The 22007-nt window shown below is 39.2% G+C and overlaps 1 protein-coding gene across 9 annotated transcripts in view; it reads left to right on the plus strand.

Annotated features, from left to right (window-relative positions):
* LOC122073073 (serine/threonine-protein kinase STY46-like) overlaps nucleotides 1–22007 on the plus strand; it is an 85095-nt gene that overhangs the window by 21352 nt on the left and 41736 nt on the right. For all 9 annotated transcript variants that reach the window (XR_006138662.1, XR_006138660.1, XR_006138661.1 and 6 more), the window contains exons 6-7: nucleotides 1162–1272; nucleotides 18728–18778. Coding sequence is in view for 6 of the 9 variants with exons in the window: in XM_042637584.1 (XP_042493518.1) it covers nucleotides 1162–1272; nucleotides 18728–18778 (162 nt within the window). In the remaining 3 variants the exon portion in view is untranslated. The remainder of the gene's footprint in view (nucleotides 1–1161; nucleotides 1273–18727; nucleotides 18779–22007) is intronic.

A 22007-nucleotide genomic window follows, 5' to 3' on the forward strand; every position in this document is an offset into this window, starting at 1 on the left:
TTTGGCAATGAATTTATAAATGAGGTTACACAAGGAGTTCAGCCTGAAATTAGACATGGAGGAAGCACCATGCTTTTAGGGATGAGGCGGAGAAAAGTGTGATTTATAAGGTTGTTATGATTGGGATTTAGGATAAAGCTTCTGATGGCTTGAATGAAGTCATCTCTAATGATGTCCCAATAGGAGGAGAAGAATCCCATATTGAATCCATCAGGCCCGAGCCTTATTGAATTTATGGGAGGGGATGGCAGAAAGGATTTCATTTTCTGACGGGATGGATTGAAGACCCTGCAAAAGATGATCACTGATCAATTCCTTTGTCTATTTTGACATCGCCCCACCCCTGCCCTTTGGGGTTGTACTCCTCCCTCCCACCTTTGGCATTTTGTATCCCTCCCCCCTTTTTACCCCTTGTATTTAATTTAATTATTCACCCAAAAAAAATTAATCCAGGGAGTATGGGGTTAGAGGGAGACGAGAGGGGAGATCCATCTCTGGAAGAGAACGAATTGATGGAGTTGGAGTTGTTCCTGGCTTTCAGGGATTTATGGAAGAAAGCCGAGTTACAATCTCCTAACTCAAGCCAGCCATGACCTTAAGCAGACAGAAATTTGGTACTTTGGCTGGCTTGTTTGTAGACGATCCAAGCTCAACCTGAGTCGCTTGTTTGCCAGCCTTGACCTTAAGCTGGTGGAAATTTGATACTTTGGCTGGCTTGTTGGTAGCCAATCCAAGTTCAACCTGAATAGTTTGTAGGCCAGTCATGACCTTAGGCAGGCAGAAATTTGATGCTTCGGCTTTATAGAAGTATATTACCAATGCAGCTGTCTATCTTTCCTGTTTCTCCCTCCTTATTGGTATTTTCTTCCTTTCTTCTCCTGTGTTGAAATGTCTCTTCACATAATCTTCTTTTTTATTCATTTCATAATATTTTATTGTTCTTGGTGAATGAAAGTAGTTGAAAACTTGAAATCAAATTCATGTAGAACTCTGTAAAGTAAATTATTTCTGGCTATCCCCCTTCATCTGTTAGGCTGGCATTGTCTTTCTTACCAACGAGCTGTGTTCCTTTTCTGCTATACCCCTATAGATGCTCTTTGTATTGCTATGTTTCCATGCTTCTAACTTGGATTTTGTCCTTTCGTAATTTTATATTTCCAGTTGACATCATTACTTGCTGAGCTTGGGTTGAACATCCACGAGGCACATGCTTTTTCCACCGTGGATGGCTACTCCTTAGATGTCTTTGTTGTTGATGGTTGGCCATATGAGGTACACCATTTCTTTTTTTCCATTTTTCCGTAAGATGAAAATGAATTCTTGATATTGGGAAAGCAAGTTTTTCTCCATGTTATATCATTTGTATGCTACCTTATGTGCTGTTTTTCCACACTGCTTCTCCTTTTTCTTTATTATATTATGCCTTTTACTGTTATTTATTGCATTATTTGGATATCAGTTGGAATATTTCTGAACTTCTGATGTAGATCAAGAGAGTTTCCAGTACAAGAATTCACACTTGAATAAGCTCAAATCAAAGTCGAATGGGTTGAATAAGTAGCCTAATTGGTTATATGGGTCATAGGCTTAGTATTTTATGTTTTTGGATGTAATAGGCCTATTTTGACAGCCCATATATGAAGAATAAGTGGCCCATACGAATTTGACTAGTTATATTATGCCTCTGCTCATTTCTATGGAAAGGAACTGATTCTTATAAATTCTTAAACCCTCTCTGTTGGACTTCCAATTGTCTTTCCAAATCTGTGGGAGGCCTTGGATTGAGAAGAATTTAAGAGGTCGATACTGCAGGTATCTTCAATCTTACTTGCAAAATCATCTTTAAGCATAAAGGCATTTGGGACTCCTGGGTATAATGTTACAATCTCGGAAGCTGTAGCTAAACCAGAAAACCAGAAACAGAGAGAGAAAAGAGAAGAAGAGCGGAAGAAGATGAAGTAACAAAAGGAAGTCTCAAGAATGTAGAGCAACCTAAGATTAATTCAATGTGAATGTAATCTCAGGTTCTCTTATGAATATATTACTTTAGGTCAAGAGGAAAGACAATAAAGCCCCCCACTTACATAAGGAAAATACCAAAAACACCCAAACAACCATAAGAAGGACCAAATGGTCCCTGCCGTGGGCGCTATTAATAGCGCTATTCCTTGTTTGGGAATAGCAGTAAAATCAACACTCCCTAATGCAGGAGTAGATTATAAGTAAATAATTCCGTAGTTTATAACCCCAAACAATACAAATAAGAGCAAGAAACAAAGAAATAATATCATCAAATAAACCCCCAATGATACAATACCCATATAGGAGCAAAACCAGCCTAAAACCCAACCCGATAGGAGAGAGAAAGACCTTCTATAGAGCTGGAGAGAGAAAGGTGCGGCCAGGTCTATGGGAGTCCGATTGAGCTGCACTTTTGGGTGTAGATAGTCCCTAGGGAGGGTAAAAAAACCTAAAAATTTGAAGCACTTCCGGCGGTCGGTTGTTGAGATATTCACTTTCTTGAAAATCAGACATAAGAGAGAGAATTTGCCAGAATTCTGTAGGGCAGCAGCTCATAGCCTTGAATGGTTCTTCCAAGATGGATCGATTGATCCACTACTGATGTGGAACAACCCCTAGCAAGACCAGGTAGATCAGATTTCAGATGGAGGAGATATTGGAGATCGATTGGACTTAAAAACTCCTTGCAGGTGCTGGCCGATCTTGACAGTAATGAACTCTAACAGAATCTGAATTCTTCTTGCAGTAAACAATTGATAACAGAAAATAAAAATAGAAAAAGAATAGTAGAATAGATGGGGGGGGTTGAGAAAGGTGAAAGAGAATAATAGAATGGGTATCTCACCCCTCAGGTTTTGGGTATCACACCCCTCAAAGGTTTAGGCATCTCACCTCTCAATAACAACTTTTTTAGCTAAAGAGTAATCACTTGATAATTCATTCATTCAAATCTAAGAAATATCAGTGCATAGGCTCTTCTATTTAAAGAGGGCAGAATTACAATCATACCTTGCCTAGGAGCTAATTTCCAAATAGGACTAAACACTCCTACTACAACTAGGACTTCAAATAGAACTAGGACCAGACTTCTAACTCCAACATGGAGTAGGACTGACTAATTAATAGTCAAATAGGACTTTACAACCAATTAATGGCCTAATGGGACTTTATTGAATTAAATAGCAACTAATTAAACTAATGAATTAAATTCCATTTTCCTACCTTCTACCCATAATTTAGGCCCATTAAAGTGGCCCATTTCAAATAAAACCCATGGGATCAAAGGCTCAATACATATATAATACAACCCATGGCTTATTTGCAATAAAGTAAGCCCAAGTGACTTATCTACATCAACTCGTCCTCTCTTAGAAAAAATTCGTCCTCGAATTTTGTAGAGTGTGAGGGTGATTATATCATGGTGCACGTCCCTCTTCAAGGCATAGAAAAATTCAGGTAGCTCTTTGATAATAAAGATGTAGTTTAGAATGTGAGGGGCTCGATCTTCAAGATACTTTAATGGGATGACAAACTCCACATGCTCAACTTCAACATCTTCTGATGTATCCATAGGGTCATTTACATATGCACCTTTGATCTCTTCTAACTTCAATGCAACATAAAGCTCTTTTGGTTCATTTACCTGGTGGTTCCCAATCGGTTCCGTTGATGGTTCAAACACAACTTTATTCTTGAACTCCTTAGGATCTTCCTTTTGGCTGTTCACAATCATCACAGTTGTTGTAGTGTCAAGTTCCTTAGTCTCAACGTCATTGTCCATTGTGGCAATCTTGTTGCTTTCGATTTCTTCCACATGAGTCTTGTTGATGGGAACATCAATGACTAGTTCTTCCTCAACAATAAGAATGGTTGAAAATTTTTCAGCACTAACTTCAACTTTTGACTCTGGTTCATTGGTCAAAGGTGTCTTCTCTTGTTGCTCCTTTGCATTAGACGCTGATGATTCCTTCATGCTCTTGTCAATTGTGGGTGGCTTTTGGACATCTGGTGGAAGGAAATACCTGCTTCGTTCATACTCAGATAGGTACATGCCTGCTAACTCATACTGTATCCTGTCCCACGTTCTAGGTTTACATCTTTGAGCTTGAAGTTGCCTTTTACGGACTCTCCATTGCATTTGAACACAATCACTCATTTGAGAACATGCATATTGGCGTTTTTGTGTCTCTGTTAAGTTGTGGTTGTCAAAGTACATGTCCAATTCACGCATTCATTCAAGGAATTCCCCATGAAAATAACGTGGCTGATCATTAGATTGGGCAGCAGTAGATGTATTCTGATGGGAATCCTGTGGAGGGAAGAGCCTTCTTTAGAAATATACAGGGAGATATTGTGTCACTAACTCGTACTTCATCTCTTCCCAAGTCCTAGGCTCACGTCCTCGAACTCGGAGTTGCTTTTCATGGACTCTCCACCAATCTCTAGTATGACCAATCAACCAGAAGCAAACAATTTGAAGCTTTTGTGTCTCTCTCAAGTTATAGTAGTCAAAATATTCCTCCAGAGAATCTAACCAATCAAGGATGTAGAATGTATCCCTTTGTCCAGCGAAGTAACGAACTGATGGAACCATCTTCGGTTAGGCATTGATAGATTGTTTGGAGCTTTTTTCAACCGTAGCTTTGATACCACTTAATGCAGGAATAGATTACAAGTAACTAACTCCGCAGTTTATAACCCCAAAAAATACAAATAGGAGCAAGAAACAAAGAAATAATACCATCAAATAAACCCCCAAGGATACAATACCCATATAGGAGCAAAATCAGCCCAAAACCCAACCCGATGGGAGAGAGAAAGACTTATAGAGCTGGAGAGAGAAAGGTGCGGCCAGGTCATTGGGAGTCCGATTGAGCTGCACTTTTGGGTGTAGATAGTTCCTAGGGAGGGTACAAAAACCTAAAAATTTGAAGCACTTCCGACAGTCGGTTGTTGAGATATTCACTTTCTTGAAAATCAGACCTAGGAGAGAGAATTTGCCAGAATTCTGTAGGGATAGCAGCTCATAGCCTTGAATGGTTCTTCCAAGATGGATCGATTGATCCACTAATGATGTGGAACAACCCCTAGCAAGACCAGGCAGATCAGACTTCAGATGGAGGAGATATTGGAGATCGATTGGACTTAAAAACTCCTTGCAAATGCTGGTCGATCTTGACAGTAATGAACTCTAACAGAATCTGAATTCTTCTTGCAGTAAAAATTGATAACAGAAAATAAAAATAGAAAAAGAATAATAGAATAGATGGGGGGTTGAGAAGGGTGAAAGAGAATAAAAGAATGGGTATCTCACCCCTCAAGTTTTGGGTATCACACCCCTCAAAGGTTTAGGCATCTCACCTCTCAATAACAACTTTTTTAGCTAAAGAGTAATCATTCAATAATTCATTCTTTCAAATCTAAGAAATATCAGTGCATAGACTCCTCTATTTAAAGAGGGCAGAATTACAATCATACCTTGACTAGGAGCTAATTTCCAAATAGGACTAAACACTCCTACTACAACTTGGACTTCAAATAGAACTAGGACCAGACTTCTAACTCCAACATAAAGTAGGACTGACTAACTAATTGTCATATAGGACTTTACAACCAATTAATGGCCTAATAGGACTTTATTGAATTAAATAACAACTAATTAAACTAATGAATTAAATTCCGTTTTCCTACCTTCTACCCATATTTTAGTCCATTAAAGTGGCCCATTTCAAATAAAACCATGGGATCAAAAACCCAACACATATATAACACAACCCAAAGCTTATTTGCAATAAAATAAGCCCAAGTGACTTATCTACATCACTTCCCCTCAAGTTGGAGCATATAAATCTCCCATGCTCAGCTTGTTATAATCATTGCGAAAGCTAGGAGCAAATAAAGACTTAGTGAACATATCAGCTAACTGATTCTTTGATGAAACAAACGGGGTCTCGATCAACTTCTTTAGAACATCATCACGAATAAAGGGACAGTCCACCTCTATATGTTTGGTCCTCTCGTGGAAGACCGGGTTGCTGGCAATATACACAGCAGCTTGGTTGTCACAATGCATCTGCATAGGTTTGGTTACTGGAAATCCCAACTGCAAGAGTAACGGACGTAACCACATCAGCTCAGCAGTATTATGAGCCATAGCTCTGTATTCTGCCTCAGCACTAGACTGGGCAATAGTGGTCTATTTCTTGCTACGCCACGTGACCAAATTACCTCCAACAAAGGTACAATATCTAGTGGTAGATCTCTGATCACTAGCAGAGCCAGCCCAATCAGTATCAGAGTAGGTAACTAGATCCATATGCCGATTAGGACGATAACTAGCCCTTTTCCAAGAGCCCTCTTTAGGTAGCGAAGAACGCGAACAACAACATCCCAATGAGCCTTCTGAGGGGATTGGATGAACTGACTTAGAACCCCAACAGCATAGGAGATATCAGGGCGAGTCACAGTAAGGTAAATTAGCTTGCCAATTAGACTTCTGTACTGATGTATATCCTGAAGTGGTTCACCATCATCAACACCAAACTTTTGCGAGCATCCCAGTATTAGATAGGAGGTCCACTATATACTTCCTTTGGGATAGACTGATTCCTTTCTTGCTTCGGATTACCTCAATCCCAAGGAAATAATGAAGTTGTTCTAGATCCTTTGTCTGAAAATGAAGCTAGAGATGATTTTTCACATAAGAAATTCCTGCTTCATTATTACCAGTTAGGATGATGTCATCAACATACACTACCAACACAACCAACTTGTCACCCCTGCGGTGAACAAACACAGAGTGATAAGAGTAACACTGAGAAAACCCGCAAGTGATTATGGTAGCACTGAACTTATCAAACAATGCTCGAGGAGATTGTTTGAGACCATAGATCGCTTTGTGTAAGCGACACACTTGACCATTATTCTCCCCCTGAGCAACATACCCGGGAGGTTGCTCCATATAAACTTCCTCCTGTAGATCACCATACAAGAAGGCATTCTTGATGTCCAACTGAAAGAAAGGCCAATCAAAGTTGATAGCAAGAGAAATAAGAACGCGAACAAAGTTAAGTCTAGCAACTGGAGAAAAAGTCTCAAAGTAATCAACACCATAAGTATGAGTGTATCCTTTGGCAACTAGGCGAGCCTTCAACCGTTCAACAGAGCCATCAGAGTGATACTTAACAGTGTATACCCAACGACATTTCACCAGGTCCTTATCGAGAGGTGAATCTACTAGACTCCAGGTACCACGACTCAAGAGAGCATCCATTTCGACATCCATGTCACCCTTCCATCTAGGAATATGGCGAGCCTTAAGGTTAGTAGAGAGAGATAGAGCAAGGCCATGAATAGAAGGTGGAAGGTGAGAGATAGACATAAACTTATCAATGGGGTAAATAGTCAAAGATTTTTGAGTGCAAGAATGTATACCTTTCTTGCTAGCAATTGGTAAGACATCAAATGGAACAGAGGGAGGAGCTTCACCAGAGGAAGGTGGCGATGGAGGATGTGTAGTAGCTGGATCAATAACCTCACCACTGGACTGTCCAAACCTCGTCCTGCACTGATAAACCTGTAGAGGAGGTGGAACAGGTGCGCTAGTACTAGGGGTATCAGGAATCGGGATATGGGATGGAATGGGAGGAGGAGAGGTAGATGACCACTCCTCAGTAGGTTGAGACACCTGTGAAGAAAAGAAGGAAGTGCCTTCATAAAAGGTCACATTAGCACTTACAAAGTTTCGGTGAGTAACAAGATCATAGCACTTGTATCTTTTTTGGGTATGAGAGTAGCCCAAAAAGATACATTTAGTAGCCCGTGGTGACAACTTATCCACATGCATATAAAGATTGTGAACAAAGCACACACACCCAAAAACCCTGGGGAGGAAGAGGAAAACTAGGTAGAGTAGGATGTAAGATAGAGAAGGGCGACTTATTTGACAGAACAGAAGAATGCATGCAATTAATCAAATGACATGCAGTTAAAACCCCATCACTCCAAAAATGCTTAGGACCATGCATATGTATCATAATAGCTTGAGCTACCTCAAGGAGGTGCCGGTTCTTTCACACAGCAACCCCATTTTGCTGTGGGGTATATGCACAACTAGTCTAATGAATCATGCCATGGGTATCACAAAAGTTAAAAATATTATTTTGAGCATATTCTAAAGCATTATCAGAACGAAAAATCTTAGTGGAAATGCCAAACTGAGTTTTTATTTCATTATAGAATTTTTGAAACACAGATATAAAATCAGATCTGTCCTTTAACATGTAAAGCCATGTGAGGTGAGAATGATCATCTACAAATGTAACAAAATGGCGAAAACCAAACCTATTACTAACTCTGCAAGGACCCTATACATCAGAATGGACTAAAGAAAACAACGACGGACTACGAGACACTGATCGAGATGGAAAACAACCGATGGTGTTTACCCAACTCATAGGCCTCACACTCTAATCTAGAGACATGTCGAATGCTGGAAAATAAAAGCTGTAATCTAGGTAAGGCCAAGTATCCTAGATGACAGTGCCATTGGAATAGAGAGACATCCCCAACAGCAGTAGCGGCAGCAAAAGTGGGAGAACAGCCACTGTTGAGGTAATACAATCCATCCTTTTCACACCCTCCTCCAATCGTCTTCCTCGAGTGAAGATCCTGAAAAATACAATAAGAGGGAAAGAAGGTTATTGAGTAATTGAGAGATCTAGTCAATTGACTCACAGAAAGAAGACTAAATGGAAATTGAGGTACATGTAATACAGACGATAAATGCAATGAAGAAGTAGGAGAAATAGTACCATGTCCAAGGACTCCAAGGACAGGGGTGGATGTACCATTAGCAAGAATGATAGATGTAGAACTAATACTAGATGAGAAGGTCTGAAAAAGTGATGACTTACCAGTCATGTGAGCTGAAGCACCTGAATCAATGATCCAGGGGGTAGATGTGGTAGAAAGAAGGACTGATGTACCTGCATGAGCAAGGGTAGCAGCGGATGTGGATTGTGGAGGCACCATGGGATGTACTAGAAGAAGCCTCAAGAGAGTGCAAGCGCCGGAGTAACTGGTTGATGTCATTGCGCAGACTAGTAGAAGAATATATTGAAGAAGGTATAGGTGTAGTAGTCGTCGGAGATACAGTATCAGTACCATCATCGGACATTGCATGATTGGCTAACTGAGTTGCCTACTCTAGCTTGCCATGCTTGGCCCAGCACGTCTCTATAGTATGGTTAGGTTTCCCACAGTAAGTACACTGGCGACCTGTGCGATCCTAGGACTGTCCACTAGAACCTCGACCCATAGGACCACATCCTCCTCTGCGACAGCTCCCACGGCCACGGTTAGCAAAGAATGCAGAATTATCTCTGGAAGGTTGATCAGATTTGGATGAGGAGGTGATGTGCTATAGTCACGAAAATGCATCATTCAGAGTAAGAACCGTATCACCAGCAAGTAGATGGCCCTTCACTGCCTTTAGATCACTGTTCAGACCGACCAAAAATTTGGAAACGAAGAACTCGTTCTGCTGAGCCTTCAACTTCTCAATATCAATAGTCAGAGGTTGGAAGACATTAGCTCTTCCACCATTCCCTTAAAGGCACTGTAATACTCAGAGAGGGATTTGTCAGATTGACGAAACTGGAAGAACTTCTCATATATGTCATAAATCCGTGTCATGTTCTTCTCTTGGGGGTATGTTTCCTTCAGATCATCCCATACTCCCTTAGCTGTAGAATGGAACATAACATTGGCAGCTACATCTAGTTCCATATTGTTCCACAACCAGATCAGAATCAAGGCATTCTTCTTCATCCAATTGTCATACTTAACATCATCAGGCAAAGGAGCCTCAGAAGTGGTATAGCTCAGTTTGCCTTTAGCCAACAAATACACCTTAACCGACTAAGCCCAAAGAAGATAGTTCGAGTTCCCTTTGAGCTTGATAGAGGTGATCTGGACATTGATATTATCCGATGCAGACAAAGCAATAGTAGAAGAAACAGTAGAAGTAGTAGCAGGTACAATCCCATCCATGACAATCAAGTAGAGTGACTAGCAAGCAAGAGGATGAACGTATCCAGATAGGTAGTAATGCAATTCAGATCTGAAACTTAGCATGCAATCCAACATTCCATACCACAACTCAGATCTGAACGTGTAAGCATCAATAAACTATATCGGCAAGAAGCAAGTATAAGCATCAATAAGCACTATCGGCAGCCAGCACATATAGGCATCAATCAACTCATATAGGTAGGATAAACTTGATAAAAAACTCAAGAACAACAGCCTCAAACTTGACCGCCGTTATATAGGTAGGGTAGAATAGAAGAAGGAGAGGAGGTGGCTTCAAATTATCAAGCAATCAACCACTTACTCCAACAGTAAAGGTAAAGTAGATCTTCACAAAAGGAAAATCACTCCATTAGGGATTAGATAATAGCAATTGCAGCAATGAGTAGCTGCGTACCAAGAAGAAGAACCTCTAAATCGTAACCAACCATAGTTTTTAAGGCGGTAAGGCGACGGAGGTGTTTGAGGGTCTTTCGGAGCGCTTTAGTGATAAGGCGGGCATAAAGCGTCACCTTATCGACTAAAGCGTTCATGTGTAATCTTTTTATAAAACCAATCTATTTGGCTCAAATCCTAGTTGAATCGTATTACTCATATTTTAAATAAATGTTAAAGGTTCAAATTCATACCAATGTAAGATATTCATCAAGAAAACAAATCAATAAAGTGAATAAACTAAGTTCATCTTCATCAATCATCAATATTCAATCATCAATCATCAATCATAACATATTAACATATAATATAAATACATAATTATGAAACAAAATTATAAATATAAAGAAAAGAAGACATAAAAAATACAAGTATTTATTATACTTACCTCTGTGATGCCAAAGTGAGTGCCTAAGCCCTAAGGTCATCCACTATATTTCTACTCCTGTCAAAGAAGAATGAAGCTCACCGCTGCCAGAGCAAAATAGTCGCCTGGATCAGTGGTTCTTCCTTGTTCCTTGATTCCTTCTCAAAGCCATTTCTTAAAACCCTTGACAAAATCCAAACCTTGTTTGTGAATCGTGTTTTTGTTTTGTTTGTTTTGGTTATTTTTGGTGGAGTAAAGCTGATCCCACACATCTCAAGTGTTAACAAAACCATACACCTGCCAATATAAAATCTATATTTGGAATCTTCATCAAGTAATTTTAAAATGTGTTTTAAAAAAAAAAAAAACCCATAAGGCGCCACTTCACATAAGGCGGAGTACTGCCTTACCTTCTCTAAACTGCATCAGCGCCAAGGCGCTAGTAAGGCGACGCCTTAGCAGCGCCTTAAAAACTATGTAACCAACAGATTTCTTGTTTTTGGAACCCATTTAATTTAATTGCAGCAGCTCTGATACCATGTTACAATCTCAGAAGCTGTAGCTAAACCAGAAAACCAGAAAACCAGAAACAGAGAGAGAAAAGAGAAGAAGAGAGGAAGTAGATGAAGTAACCAAAGGAAGTCTCAAGAATGTAGAGCAACCTGAGATTAATTCAATGTGAATGTAATCTCAGGTTCTCTTATGAATATATTACTTTAGGTCAAGAGGAAAGACAATAAAGCCCCCCACTTACATAAGGAAAATACCAAAAACACCCAAACAACAATAAGAAAGACCAAATGGTCCCTGTCGTAGGCGCTATTAATAGTTCTATTCCCTGTTTGGGAATAGCACTAAAATCAACAAGACCTTCTCAAGAACGACTCTCTTTGATATGTCCCCTTCCGCTCTGATGCCTCCTGGATCTGGCATAAGATCCTCAGCATTAGAAATCTTTCCCTTGGAGCCATTTCCACCTCCATTGGAAATGGTTCCTCCACCTTCTTGTGGCTGGAGCCCTAGAACCCTTAGAACCCCTTTGGTGTTCTCCATTCCCTTGTTAATCTAAGAGTGATTTTTTCCCCTGACCTGGCAAAAATTCCTCAGTTGTGTCTATCTTGAGTAACGAAATTCGGCGCCCTCCCATCTTCCTCCTCCTCTTGCTTCCATTTGGTCTGACCTTCCTCCCCTTCCTTCTAGGCTTAGTGGGAGTGGCAAAAAAATCATCTGGCTCCCTTACCCCTTTGGCTCTTTCAACTCCTCCTCCATCTGGGACTTTGTCAGATCCAAGGGTCCCCTTGTTCCTTGGCACAAGTTTTTCTGGTTTAAATACCACATCCCCTGACACAGCTTTACTAGTTTGGCGTGCTCTCTCCAACAGCCTCCCTACGTAGTTCTTCCATATCCATTGGCAATTCCAGTTCCTCCCTTCTGCTGTCTCTACTGGAATGGTATTAAAGATGCTGATCACCTTTTCTTCTCCTGACCTTTTTCTTCTGCGATTTGGGAAGAAAATCCTTAAGCATTGCTGGCCATCTAACAGAACAGTTCTTAATCTTGCTAGAGAATGGATCTAGGTCGATATGACTTTTGGTGTTACTACATTTGCGACATTGTTGGGAAGCTTTCCTTTTGCACCGTCATTAGCCACACATTTGGATGGAGCGGAATCTTCGTAGATGGACTTCCAACTCTCGATCCTTCAATAAGATTTGGAAAGCCATCTACTTCAGCGTCCGCACCAAACTTGGTTTTCTCTCCCATCGTCCAGTCTTTGATTCCCCAAGGAACAGACTTGTTGATTCTTGGGTTCTTCCCCCCTCCATCTTGATTCCCCCTCCCTTGAGATGGCCCCCCTTTTGCCTTTGTTTGGGCTTGTTTCCCTTTGATGTCTTGATTTTGTTCTCTTTTATTTTTCTTGTTTGGGCTTGATTCCCTTCCGTCCTTTTGTATCTCTCCCCCCCTTTTTTTTCTCCCTTGTCGTAATTTAATTTTTCAGTCAGAAAAAAAAAAAAAAAATAGTTGGTTTCATATAGAACCCTAAAGTTGTGAAATCTTGGGGATATCAATAGATTCTTGGGAATGCCAATAGGTTGTTTCATTGTTAGTTGTGAAGGACGACAAGGACCTTGAAAGTTTAAGGCTCATTTTAATATCTTGAAAAGAGTCTTAACGTCCTTGGAAATGTAAGGGCCATTGAGTCTAGAACTCTCCAACATAGTTCAAAATTTCGTCGAAATCTCAGTGAAATTTCACTAGTTTTGACATGCCTGAGACGAAACAGCTGATTAAACCAGTAGTAATATAATTTAGGTCACAAAAATGCTATGTTTCGTCGAAATTTTGGTCATTCGGCTGTTTTGCCCCCCAAAATGGCCAAACAAAAGTCATGGAAAAATTGCACTGTTTCAGAAAAATTTTGCTCATTTTGGTCTGACCAAAATGGCCTACCAAAATGAGATCTAGAACTATGCTCTTCAATCCTCTTTCTGTATAAGGAGCTGCCTAAAAGCTAATGGAAGAACAGAGTTTGAATGAAATCTTAGTTCTGGTTTTTGCCAATGGCTGTGAGAAACAATTTAGGAGAGAGTCCTATATGAGGTGAGAAACCTTGAGGGGCCTAGGTTTGAGTGAGAGACTCTACCATCTATCCCATCTTCTTCCCGTATTCACCCAATTGATATCCCTGTTTTTATTTACCGTTCTCACTTCCCTACAATCCTATCCAGTAAGGATTCTGATTCTGTCTCTAGGACCAAACCAGGATCTCATCAAGTTCCTTTGATTTGGATATGGACTAATATGTCATTGCAGAAAGATTTCTCTTTCATTCCTCTTGGAAGGGCTAAAAGAGGTAGTTCAAATCTGTACCAATTTTGAGTCTTACTGTATTGGATCTACTAAAGCAAATAGAAAAACTAAAGAAAGTTTTGGAAGGTAGCTTGGAATTTAGTGGTAAAAGTTATATGATAGAACGGGACAAGCAAATTAAGAAATACGAATCAGAATCTTAATAGAAATATTAGAAATCATCAGAACCAGATGGGAGTAATTTGAGGTGAAATTGGGAAGTCACTGACTAATGATCAGAATTGAAACTTTACATCAGATGTATCTGATGCAAGCAAAATTTCAGCATTCAGATTAAAACAGGGGTGCGATTTGATGGGTAACAACTGATATGCATAACTTATCAGTGGAATAAGATGGGTATATTGAGCAACAGAAAATTAGAGTTTAATGATCGGAACAAGAGAGGATAGTTTTTCCGGCATTCTGAAACAAATTTTGGCCTAAATTGATCACAAGAATATAAGATATGATGAAAATAACAATTCATAAATTGAAGGTAAAACACGGTATCTCAAGTTGAAAATCAGGGATGTAAAATGACCTGAATAATGGAACTAAACTGGAGAAAATATAAGGAATAAGAAGAATAGGAGCCCAGATGCTGATAAATCAGAAAATTGGGCTTATTTGAGTGGAAATAATCTTTGATTTTGGTTACATATGTATTGGGCCTTTGGTCAATTGGTCCTGGGTTTTTTGTTAGTTAAATTGTGGTCTTAGTAGTTGTTGTTGTTTTTTTTTTAATCTCATCTGTAGCTGGAATACGCTTGATGTCAGGAATCCTGCTTATCCCTTTCTCCCGTCTTATCTTTATATCTATAGTCAGTGTATCTTATCTGTCTCTAGAGTCAGTCTTAAAGTAAAATTTTTTATTAGTTGAAATATTATTGTCACTAGGGTCTATTACTTTTCCAAACCTCATAAGGCATCTATTCTGCCGTGTGGACTGATGATGTCTCCATTATGGCCATTGGATAGAGAGGACATATTGTAGATTAGCCACATAATTTCATAGTCTAATTCAACCAAATACCCCCTTGTATTTGCATGCATCTCATGTATCTCCATGCATGATGCATGTGTACTGTGCTCTTGACAATACTGTCCACTCTCTAACGTAGAGATAGATTCTAGAACCATAACTCACAATGGGGTCACCGGTATTATCAAACGGTAGGCTTAACAGATGGTTCCAGCAAGAAAACAATAGAAAATCAACCAAATACTAGGCTGCTGATAGAGTCCTTAACACACAAGACATTTAAGTATCTGAAACGCTCTTCTAAGATGATATTCTGTCACAGGAGAATAGAACATTATAACAGATTATACTATTGGTAGAACAGAGTGAGTAAGAAAAACTTAGAAATAGTAACTGATCCCAGAATTAGTAACTAGGCTCTTCTGATGGGGGAGATCTCCCAGTCGAGGGTAGAGCACCTAGAGTGGATTAACTCCACAAAATTACAGCGAAAACTGATGTTGGATTTTGAGATCTGACTGGGTCTCAAGTTAGTAAGTGAAATTCACAACTCACAAGTACATTTACTATCCATCGCCCATAGTTGTCACGGCGTCAAATTGATCCAAGGCGGTGGAAGGGTGGCTAATTGATTTGGCGATGAATCGCCCGTTATGGCGTTGCCATGGCGGTCAAATCGCCCATGTGTTATTTTTTATTTTCCCTATTTTCTAAAGTTATTTAGTATGCTATTTTTTTATTTCCACTATTTTCTAAAGTTATTTAGCATGTTACAAGCCTACAATATATACCCTATAACATATAAAATCAACATTAAGCAACATCAAATCATCAAAAATCAACATAGCCCTATCAAAATCACTCTACATTTTTCAAAAAATCGATCGCCTAGTGAATCAAGTGTGACTTGGCGTTCATGGCGGTACCATAGAGACGCCTATCAGCCAATGGCAACTGCCATTTGTGAGTCACGTAAATCGTAGCACTGCCATAAACTTCTTTTTCAACCAGAACGTCAAACGCTGCCTTGGCGACGCCTAGGCGACGCCATGACAACTATGCTATCGCCATATCCAACCATTGGATCAGGCAGCAATCACCATCGAATGAGGGATTTAGGGAGAGTGTTACATTGCCAAAATAGTTGCTGAATCTGATCTGTTCATCTGGAGTTGCAGAGGGTCAAAGTATGATGCAGAAATAACCAGTACAGTAGAAGTTGCGCTTTCATAGACCTGCTTATGAGACGCTCGATGGGATAGTCTTCTAGGGAACTCCCAGCAGAAACCGTGATTGAAACAGGGCTTTGATTCTTTTCGGATGCTAGGGTGTTACAGAGCAGTAAAATAGTAACAAGGAAACCTCGATGGAGAGAAGAGGAAGAGGAAGAATATTGGGGTGGGGGTGAGATATGATCAAGGTCTCTCACCTATGGTCTTGGTCTGTCTCTCACAGACCTAGGAATCTCACCTCATTGCATCACACAGCCATGGCATAAAAACCAAAGTCTTTTCATTCATTAAAATCGTGGGGTCTGTGAATGCAGCCCCTAATTATTTATAACAGAGCATAGTTCCTTCCTTGCGTGGAAAGTTCCTTACAATCTGGTAATTTCTAATTTATAAACCAAATACAAAGTAGAATCTAACAAAGGTTCGAAATTTCGTTTTGTTTCGGTGGGTTCAAAAACATCAACTCGGCGGGATCTCGGCCGAGTTGGTGTATTTTTTTTTTTTTTTCGGTTGACTGTTTCGGTGGTCAAACGGCCATATTTTGACCTAAAACTTAGTGGGTAGCTTATTTTAAGGTTAATAAACATGCTTAGAACATAAAAATGCAAAAATGTTAGAACATGACATTGTTTTAGAGTTGCACCTTTGTTTGGCAGCAACCGTCGAACTGTTCTGGAGAATTTACCTGCTTCATTGCTAGAACAAGAACTAATATGATAGTAAAACAATAAATAATACATCTAAGCCATGATCAAAACATACATCAACATTAATTAACTAATATTTAGAGTACTAGAGTAATATACTATGCAACTCTCTAATTCACAAGTCCCAACTAAAGTCATCCATTAAGCATATTAGTTACACAACAGTACAACAGTAATCATAATGACTATCTACTATCTACTGGAAAGAACTATGACGGCCTGGTTGGATTCCACACATACCAATATAAGATATTCATCAAGAAAACAAATCAATAAAGTGAATAAACTAAGTTCATCTTCATCAATCATCAATCATCATACCATATTAACATATAATATAAATACATAATAATGAAACAAAATTATAAATATAAAGAAAAGAAGACATAAAAAATACAAGTATTTATTATACTTACCTCTATGATGCCAAAATGAGTGCCTAGCCCTAAGGTCATCCACTATATTTCTACTCCTGTCAAAGAAGAATGAAGCTCACCGCTACCGGAGCAAACTCACTGTTGCCGGAGCAAAATGGTTGCCTAGATCTGTGGTTCTTCCTTGTTCCTTGATTCCTTCTCAAAGCCCTTTTTTAAAACCCTTGACAAAATCCAAACCCTGTTTGTGAATTGTGTTTTTGTATTATTTGTTTTGGTTATTTTTTGTGGAGTAAAGCTGATCCCATACATCTCAAGTGTTAACAAAATCATACACCTACCAATAAAAAATCTATATATGGAATCTTCATCAAGTAATATTAAAATATGTTAAAAAAAAAAACCATAAGGCGACACTTCACGTAAGGCGGAGCACTGCCTTACCATCTCTAGACCGCATCAGCGCCAAGGCGCTGGTAAGGCGAAGCCTTAGCAGCACCTTAAAAACTATGATTACATCTAATTATAGACTTGGTTGAAGATTAAATAATATTCCTATACTGACTGAATTCAAAATATTACTAGAAAACCAGAAACCAGACCTATTGCTTACTTTTATTGGCACTCCTGACACATCTAGGACTTGAAAATAAACATCTTGAAAAAGCCTTTAGGATTCTTACTAACTCTAGCTCTTGATTGACATCGAATGTAAAAAGGAAAATAAAAACTGACTCAATAAACCCCACGACAGTGACTAACTAGATTCCTGCTTGAACCAGGAAACTAGCACACATTACTTGTTCATAGCCCTTTTCCTCTTGCTTTTAGTTGGCACTGCATCAGGAGTTTCTGGGATGGTTGTGTAGGGTATGTTTTCCATGGGCAAAGGAAAACTTAAATGGAGTTGATTACCTTTAGTGGTTGATGTGCTAAGCTGAACTAGGAGAAAGAGTGGGTGGGTTTGTTAGTTGTGCAAGAACTCTTCCGTTCTTGTGGATTATAGAATATCTGGTGCAGTGTAGGTTGAGTTGTTCCCTGTTGGGTCACCTTACAATAAAATTTGTTTAGTAATAGATTCAAGCTTGCAAGGGTATGTGTGGTAGATTTACTTGTTGCATATGTGTTTACTATTATTTTTTAAGGTTCTTTATTTTTTCAAAGAAATAAAAGTGGTCCATATGTGTTTTTTACCCTATCGTTCCTAAAATTGAAGTTTCTATTATTTTAAAATTAGAGATCTGATCAACTTTGACTTAAAAAAGATATAAAAGGTCTTTTATTAGATGAAGCTATTGCTATGGTCATTCCAGAACTCCAATGGAATTTCCTAGATGGATCCTGTTTTGCTGTTGAACTCTGTTTAAAGACAGTTGAATCCATGAATTGTTCAATTGATACATTCTTGGTACTTTATTCAGTTAAGGTCAGCGATATGATTGGTTATGATTCTTATATTGTTCTGTTATCCTTTTCCTTAGTTAATGGTAGGCTCCAGTTTATTTGGTATGATTATTACACCTTTGGTTTAAAGTTAAGTCATCTGGGCACTTCAAATATTTTGTCGTTTTTAATTTATATGTTTGGAAGTTTAAACTTTGAGTTGTCTTCCCCAGTTAGTTTGATTATAAATTGCTGGGCTTACTTTTATGATGGAATTTTAGGAAACTGAGAAGCTTAAACATACTCTGGAAAAAGCGATTTTAGAGAATGAGGTAACTTTTCTTTCTTTACTTGTTTCTCTTTTGTTACAATCGCATGTTGAACAAATTGGGCATGTGATTTCTAACTACAAAATTTTGCTGTTCAATTTCGTGTTTCTTAATTTTTATTGCTGCTTATGTTTTTTTCTACAGAATTTTGTTCAATTGCTTTTGGTTTCTATAAATATGAGATTTTTGAATCTTTTTAGTTTTTTAATCTCAAATTCTGATTTAAACACTAAACATTTGTTTGCCATCAGGTTTCTGTTTTCTACTTAATATTATGGCTGTTTTGGTTGCTGGGAAAGATTCAAATGGGGAGAAAAACCCAAGACAATTTGATGGAATGTGGTGGTGTAACTTCAGACTTTGGCTCATGAGCTTTCCCTTTCTGATGTTTTTGTTCTCTGCCACCCTCTCCAATATCCGGCATATTGATTGGATTATGGGAAGTTTCCTAGGAAAGTTGATTTTACCTTATCACGTCCTTCACTTGGAATACATAGCCCAATCTCTTTCCCTTCACCCACAACTTTCCCTGGCTAACCAAACAACCACATTGTGGGGTGAAGTTCTAGTTTACTTCACTCTAATATCCAATTTACTACACCCTACTTTACTTAACACTTCTTCGAACGACCAACAGAGCCTGCAAGTTTCACTTCTGATTTGGATTCTGTGTTGGTGTCCTTCATTAAACTTTGATCTGATTTCTCAATTTCAAATACTTCTCTTAGGATTCATCGGACCTTTTTGGGGTTATTTCTTGACTCGGAGTCCTGTTAGTGTTTAGACTATGAAAGATCTTACTCATCACACGCTGACCGATTTCAAGATGGAGTAGATCAACCATGTCATTACAATCTCCTACTTTGGGAAAGGGGCTTTGACAGCCTCCATAATGTATCCAAAATTTCCATGGTTCCACAAGGATAGCTTGACCAAGTGAGACCAATTCGTATAGTTGGTATTATCCAACTTGACTACAGAAATTTGGGGATTCATTTGGTCCATTGAAAAGGTAGCTGGTATTACCAGCTCTTCTGGTCGTAGAAACCACTTATCCGCTAACATCTGACATTTTTAATGAAAGCTATGAATTGGAAAACTACCAGAAACTGGGTCAGTTGGGTCCCAAACCTATGGGGACCACACACTCTACCCAAACCCAAATTGTTTCCTTTTTTTTCTCTCTTCCCAAGCAAGACTGACCCCTAGGCTTGGCCAACTACCAGCCTGCTGGTCTAAACAAGTCCATAAAAACCCAGCTTGTCCATAGCGAACCGTAGACAATATTTCACTCTTTGAGCTTTTGGGGCCAGATTACATGGAATTGAACTTGAGTTTGATACACTCACTGACACTTCCAGGACCTGGATGCTCTTGTACTACCATTCAAAGCACCTCCAAAAATCGATAAAAGAAGTTCAGCAGTTGAGAGTTTAACTCTGCAACTTCTACCCATGCGGACTTGGTCTGTATACTGATGCAGTTGGGCGTGGGAAAATTTGGGGTTAATTCATTATTTTGATTATTAATTTGTTTCCTTATTGTTAAAGTAGGGTGTCCATCAAGTAAGTTGGGAGATTTTTTATCAGTTGTGATTTTAGGTTAGTTTCTTTTTCAAATTAGTTTCCATTAATTGATGCTATTTTCCTTTAAATAGTCATGTAAGACAATGGAGATTGGAGCTTTTTTTTGGAATTGAAAATTGAATGACTGAACTAATGGTTGAGACCATGGCTGCCATGAGGCTTGCATATCCCTCCCTCCCTCTTTGATCTTCTTCTTCTTCTTCTTCTTTCCACCCTTATCTTCTTCTCCTTTTATTGTTTCTCTTGCTGGCTGAACCCCTGTTTCCAGATGGTAGTTACAGCCCTCATGAAGTTGATCGATCTCCTTCATGCGTGATTTATTTGGTCTGAGACTTTGAGCAAAGGCAGGTCTCTCCTGGGTGAGAAAAACCCCTGAAGATTAGCACAAAACTCCCCTTCAGTTGGGCCAATCGAAACCTGCAACTGAGCTGCAAGAACCTCTAACTCCAGCTTCTACCTTATTGCTTTCTTACATCCTTCCAGCCTGCCGATCTGAGCAACTAATCTTGTGGGTTTGGAAGAGCTTCCTCTTGGGACCCTACGCCCAAAATTTCAGGCCTAATAGAGAAGATTTGAAGGAGATATCTCCTTCACAAGCTGCTGGTCCTTCTGCCCTTGCAGGTTGTCCAACGAAGAAGAAGTGTGAGTCGTGGGTCTGTTTAGAGCTATCTAATCCCTGATTTTACCATATTACCCCTTCCTTTACCTAATATTCTCTCTTATCCTAATTTTATTTCTAATTCCTGAACTACCCTTTCTACTAGCATATTGTACCCATTGCTTATGTTTTTAAGTTCAATCCAATTACTAGTCTGCCATTCCTTTCTGAGTTTCCATGTAGTTACAAAACTGCTACCCTCTCTTAAACTTCAGTTTATTTACAGAACTGCCATTACTTATTACTATTTGAGTTACTACTCTTTGTGGGCCTACTCCTTACAGTTTGAGTTACTACTCTTTGTGGGTCCATCAGCGAGTTTATGAGAGGGTGGCAGTTTTGTAACTACGTGGAAACTCAGAAAGGAATGGCAGACTAGTAATTGGATTGAACTTAACAGAAGCAGTGGGTACAATATGCTAGTAGAAAGGGTAGTTCAGGAATTAGAAATAAAATTAGGATAAGAGAGAATAATAGGTAAAGGAAGGGGTAATATGGTAAAACCAGGGATTAGATAGCTCTAAACAGACCCACGACTCGCCCTTCTTCTTCCTTGGACAACCTGCAAGGGCAGAAGGACCAGCAGCTTTCGAAAGAGATATCTCCTTTAAATCTTCTTTGTTAGGCCTGAAATTTCAGGCATAGGGTCCCAGAAGAAGCTCTTCCAAACCCACAAGATTAGTTGCTCAAATCGGCAGGCTGGAAGGATGTAAGAAAGCCTTGAGGTAGAAGCTGGCGGTAGTGGTTCTTGCAGCTTAGTTGCAGGTTTCGATTGGCCCAACTAAAGGGGAGTTTTGAGCTGATCTTCAGGGGTTTTTCTTGCCCAGGAGAGACCTGCCTTTGCTCAAAGTCTCAGACCAAATAAATCACGCATGAAGGAGATTGATCAACTTCATAAGGGCTGTAACTACCGCCTAGAAACAGGGGTTCGGTGGCAGCAAGAAAAAAAAAAAAAAGGAGAAAAAGATAAGGGAGGAAGAAGAAGATC

The sequence above is a fragment of the Macadamia integrifolia genome, chromosome 3 (assembly GCF_013358625.1).
Source record: "Macadamia integrifolia cultivar HAES 741 chromosome 3, SCU_Mint_v3, whole genome shotgun sequence".
Classification (NCBI taxonomy): domain Eukaryota; kingdom Viridiplantae; phylum Streptophyta; class Magnoliopsida; order Proteales; family Proteaceae; genus Macadamia; species Macadamia integrifolia.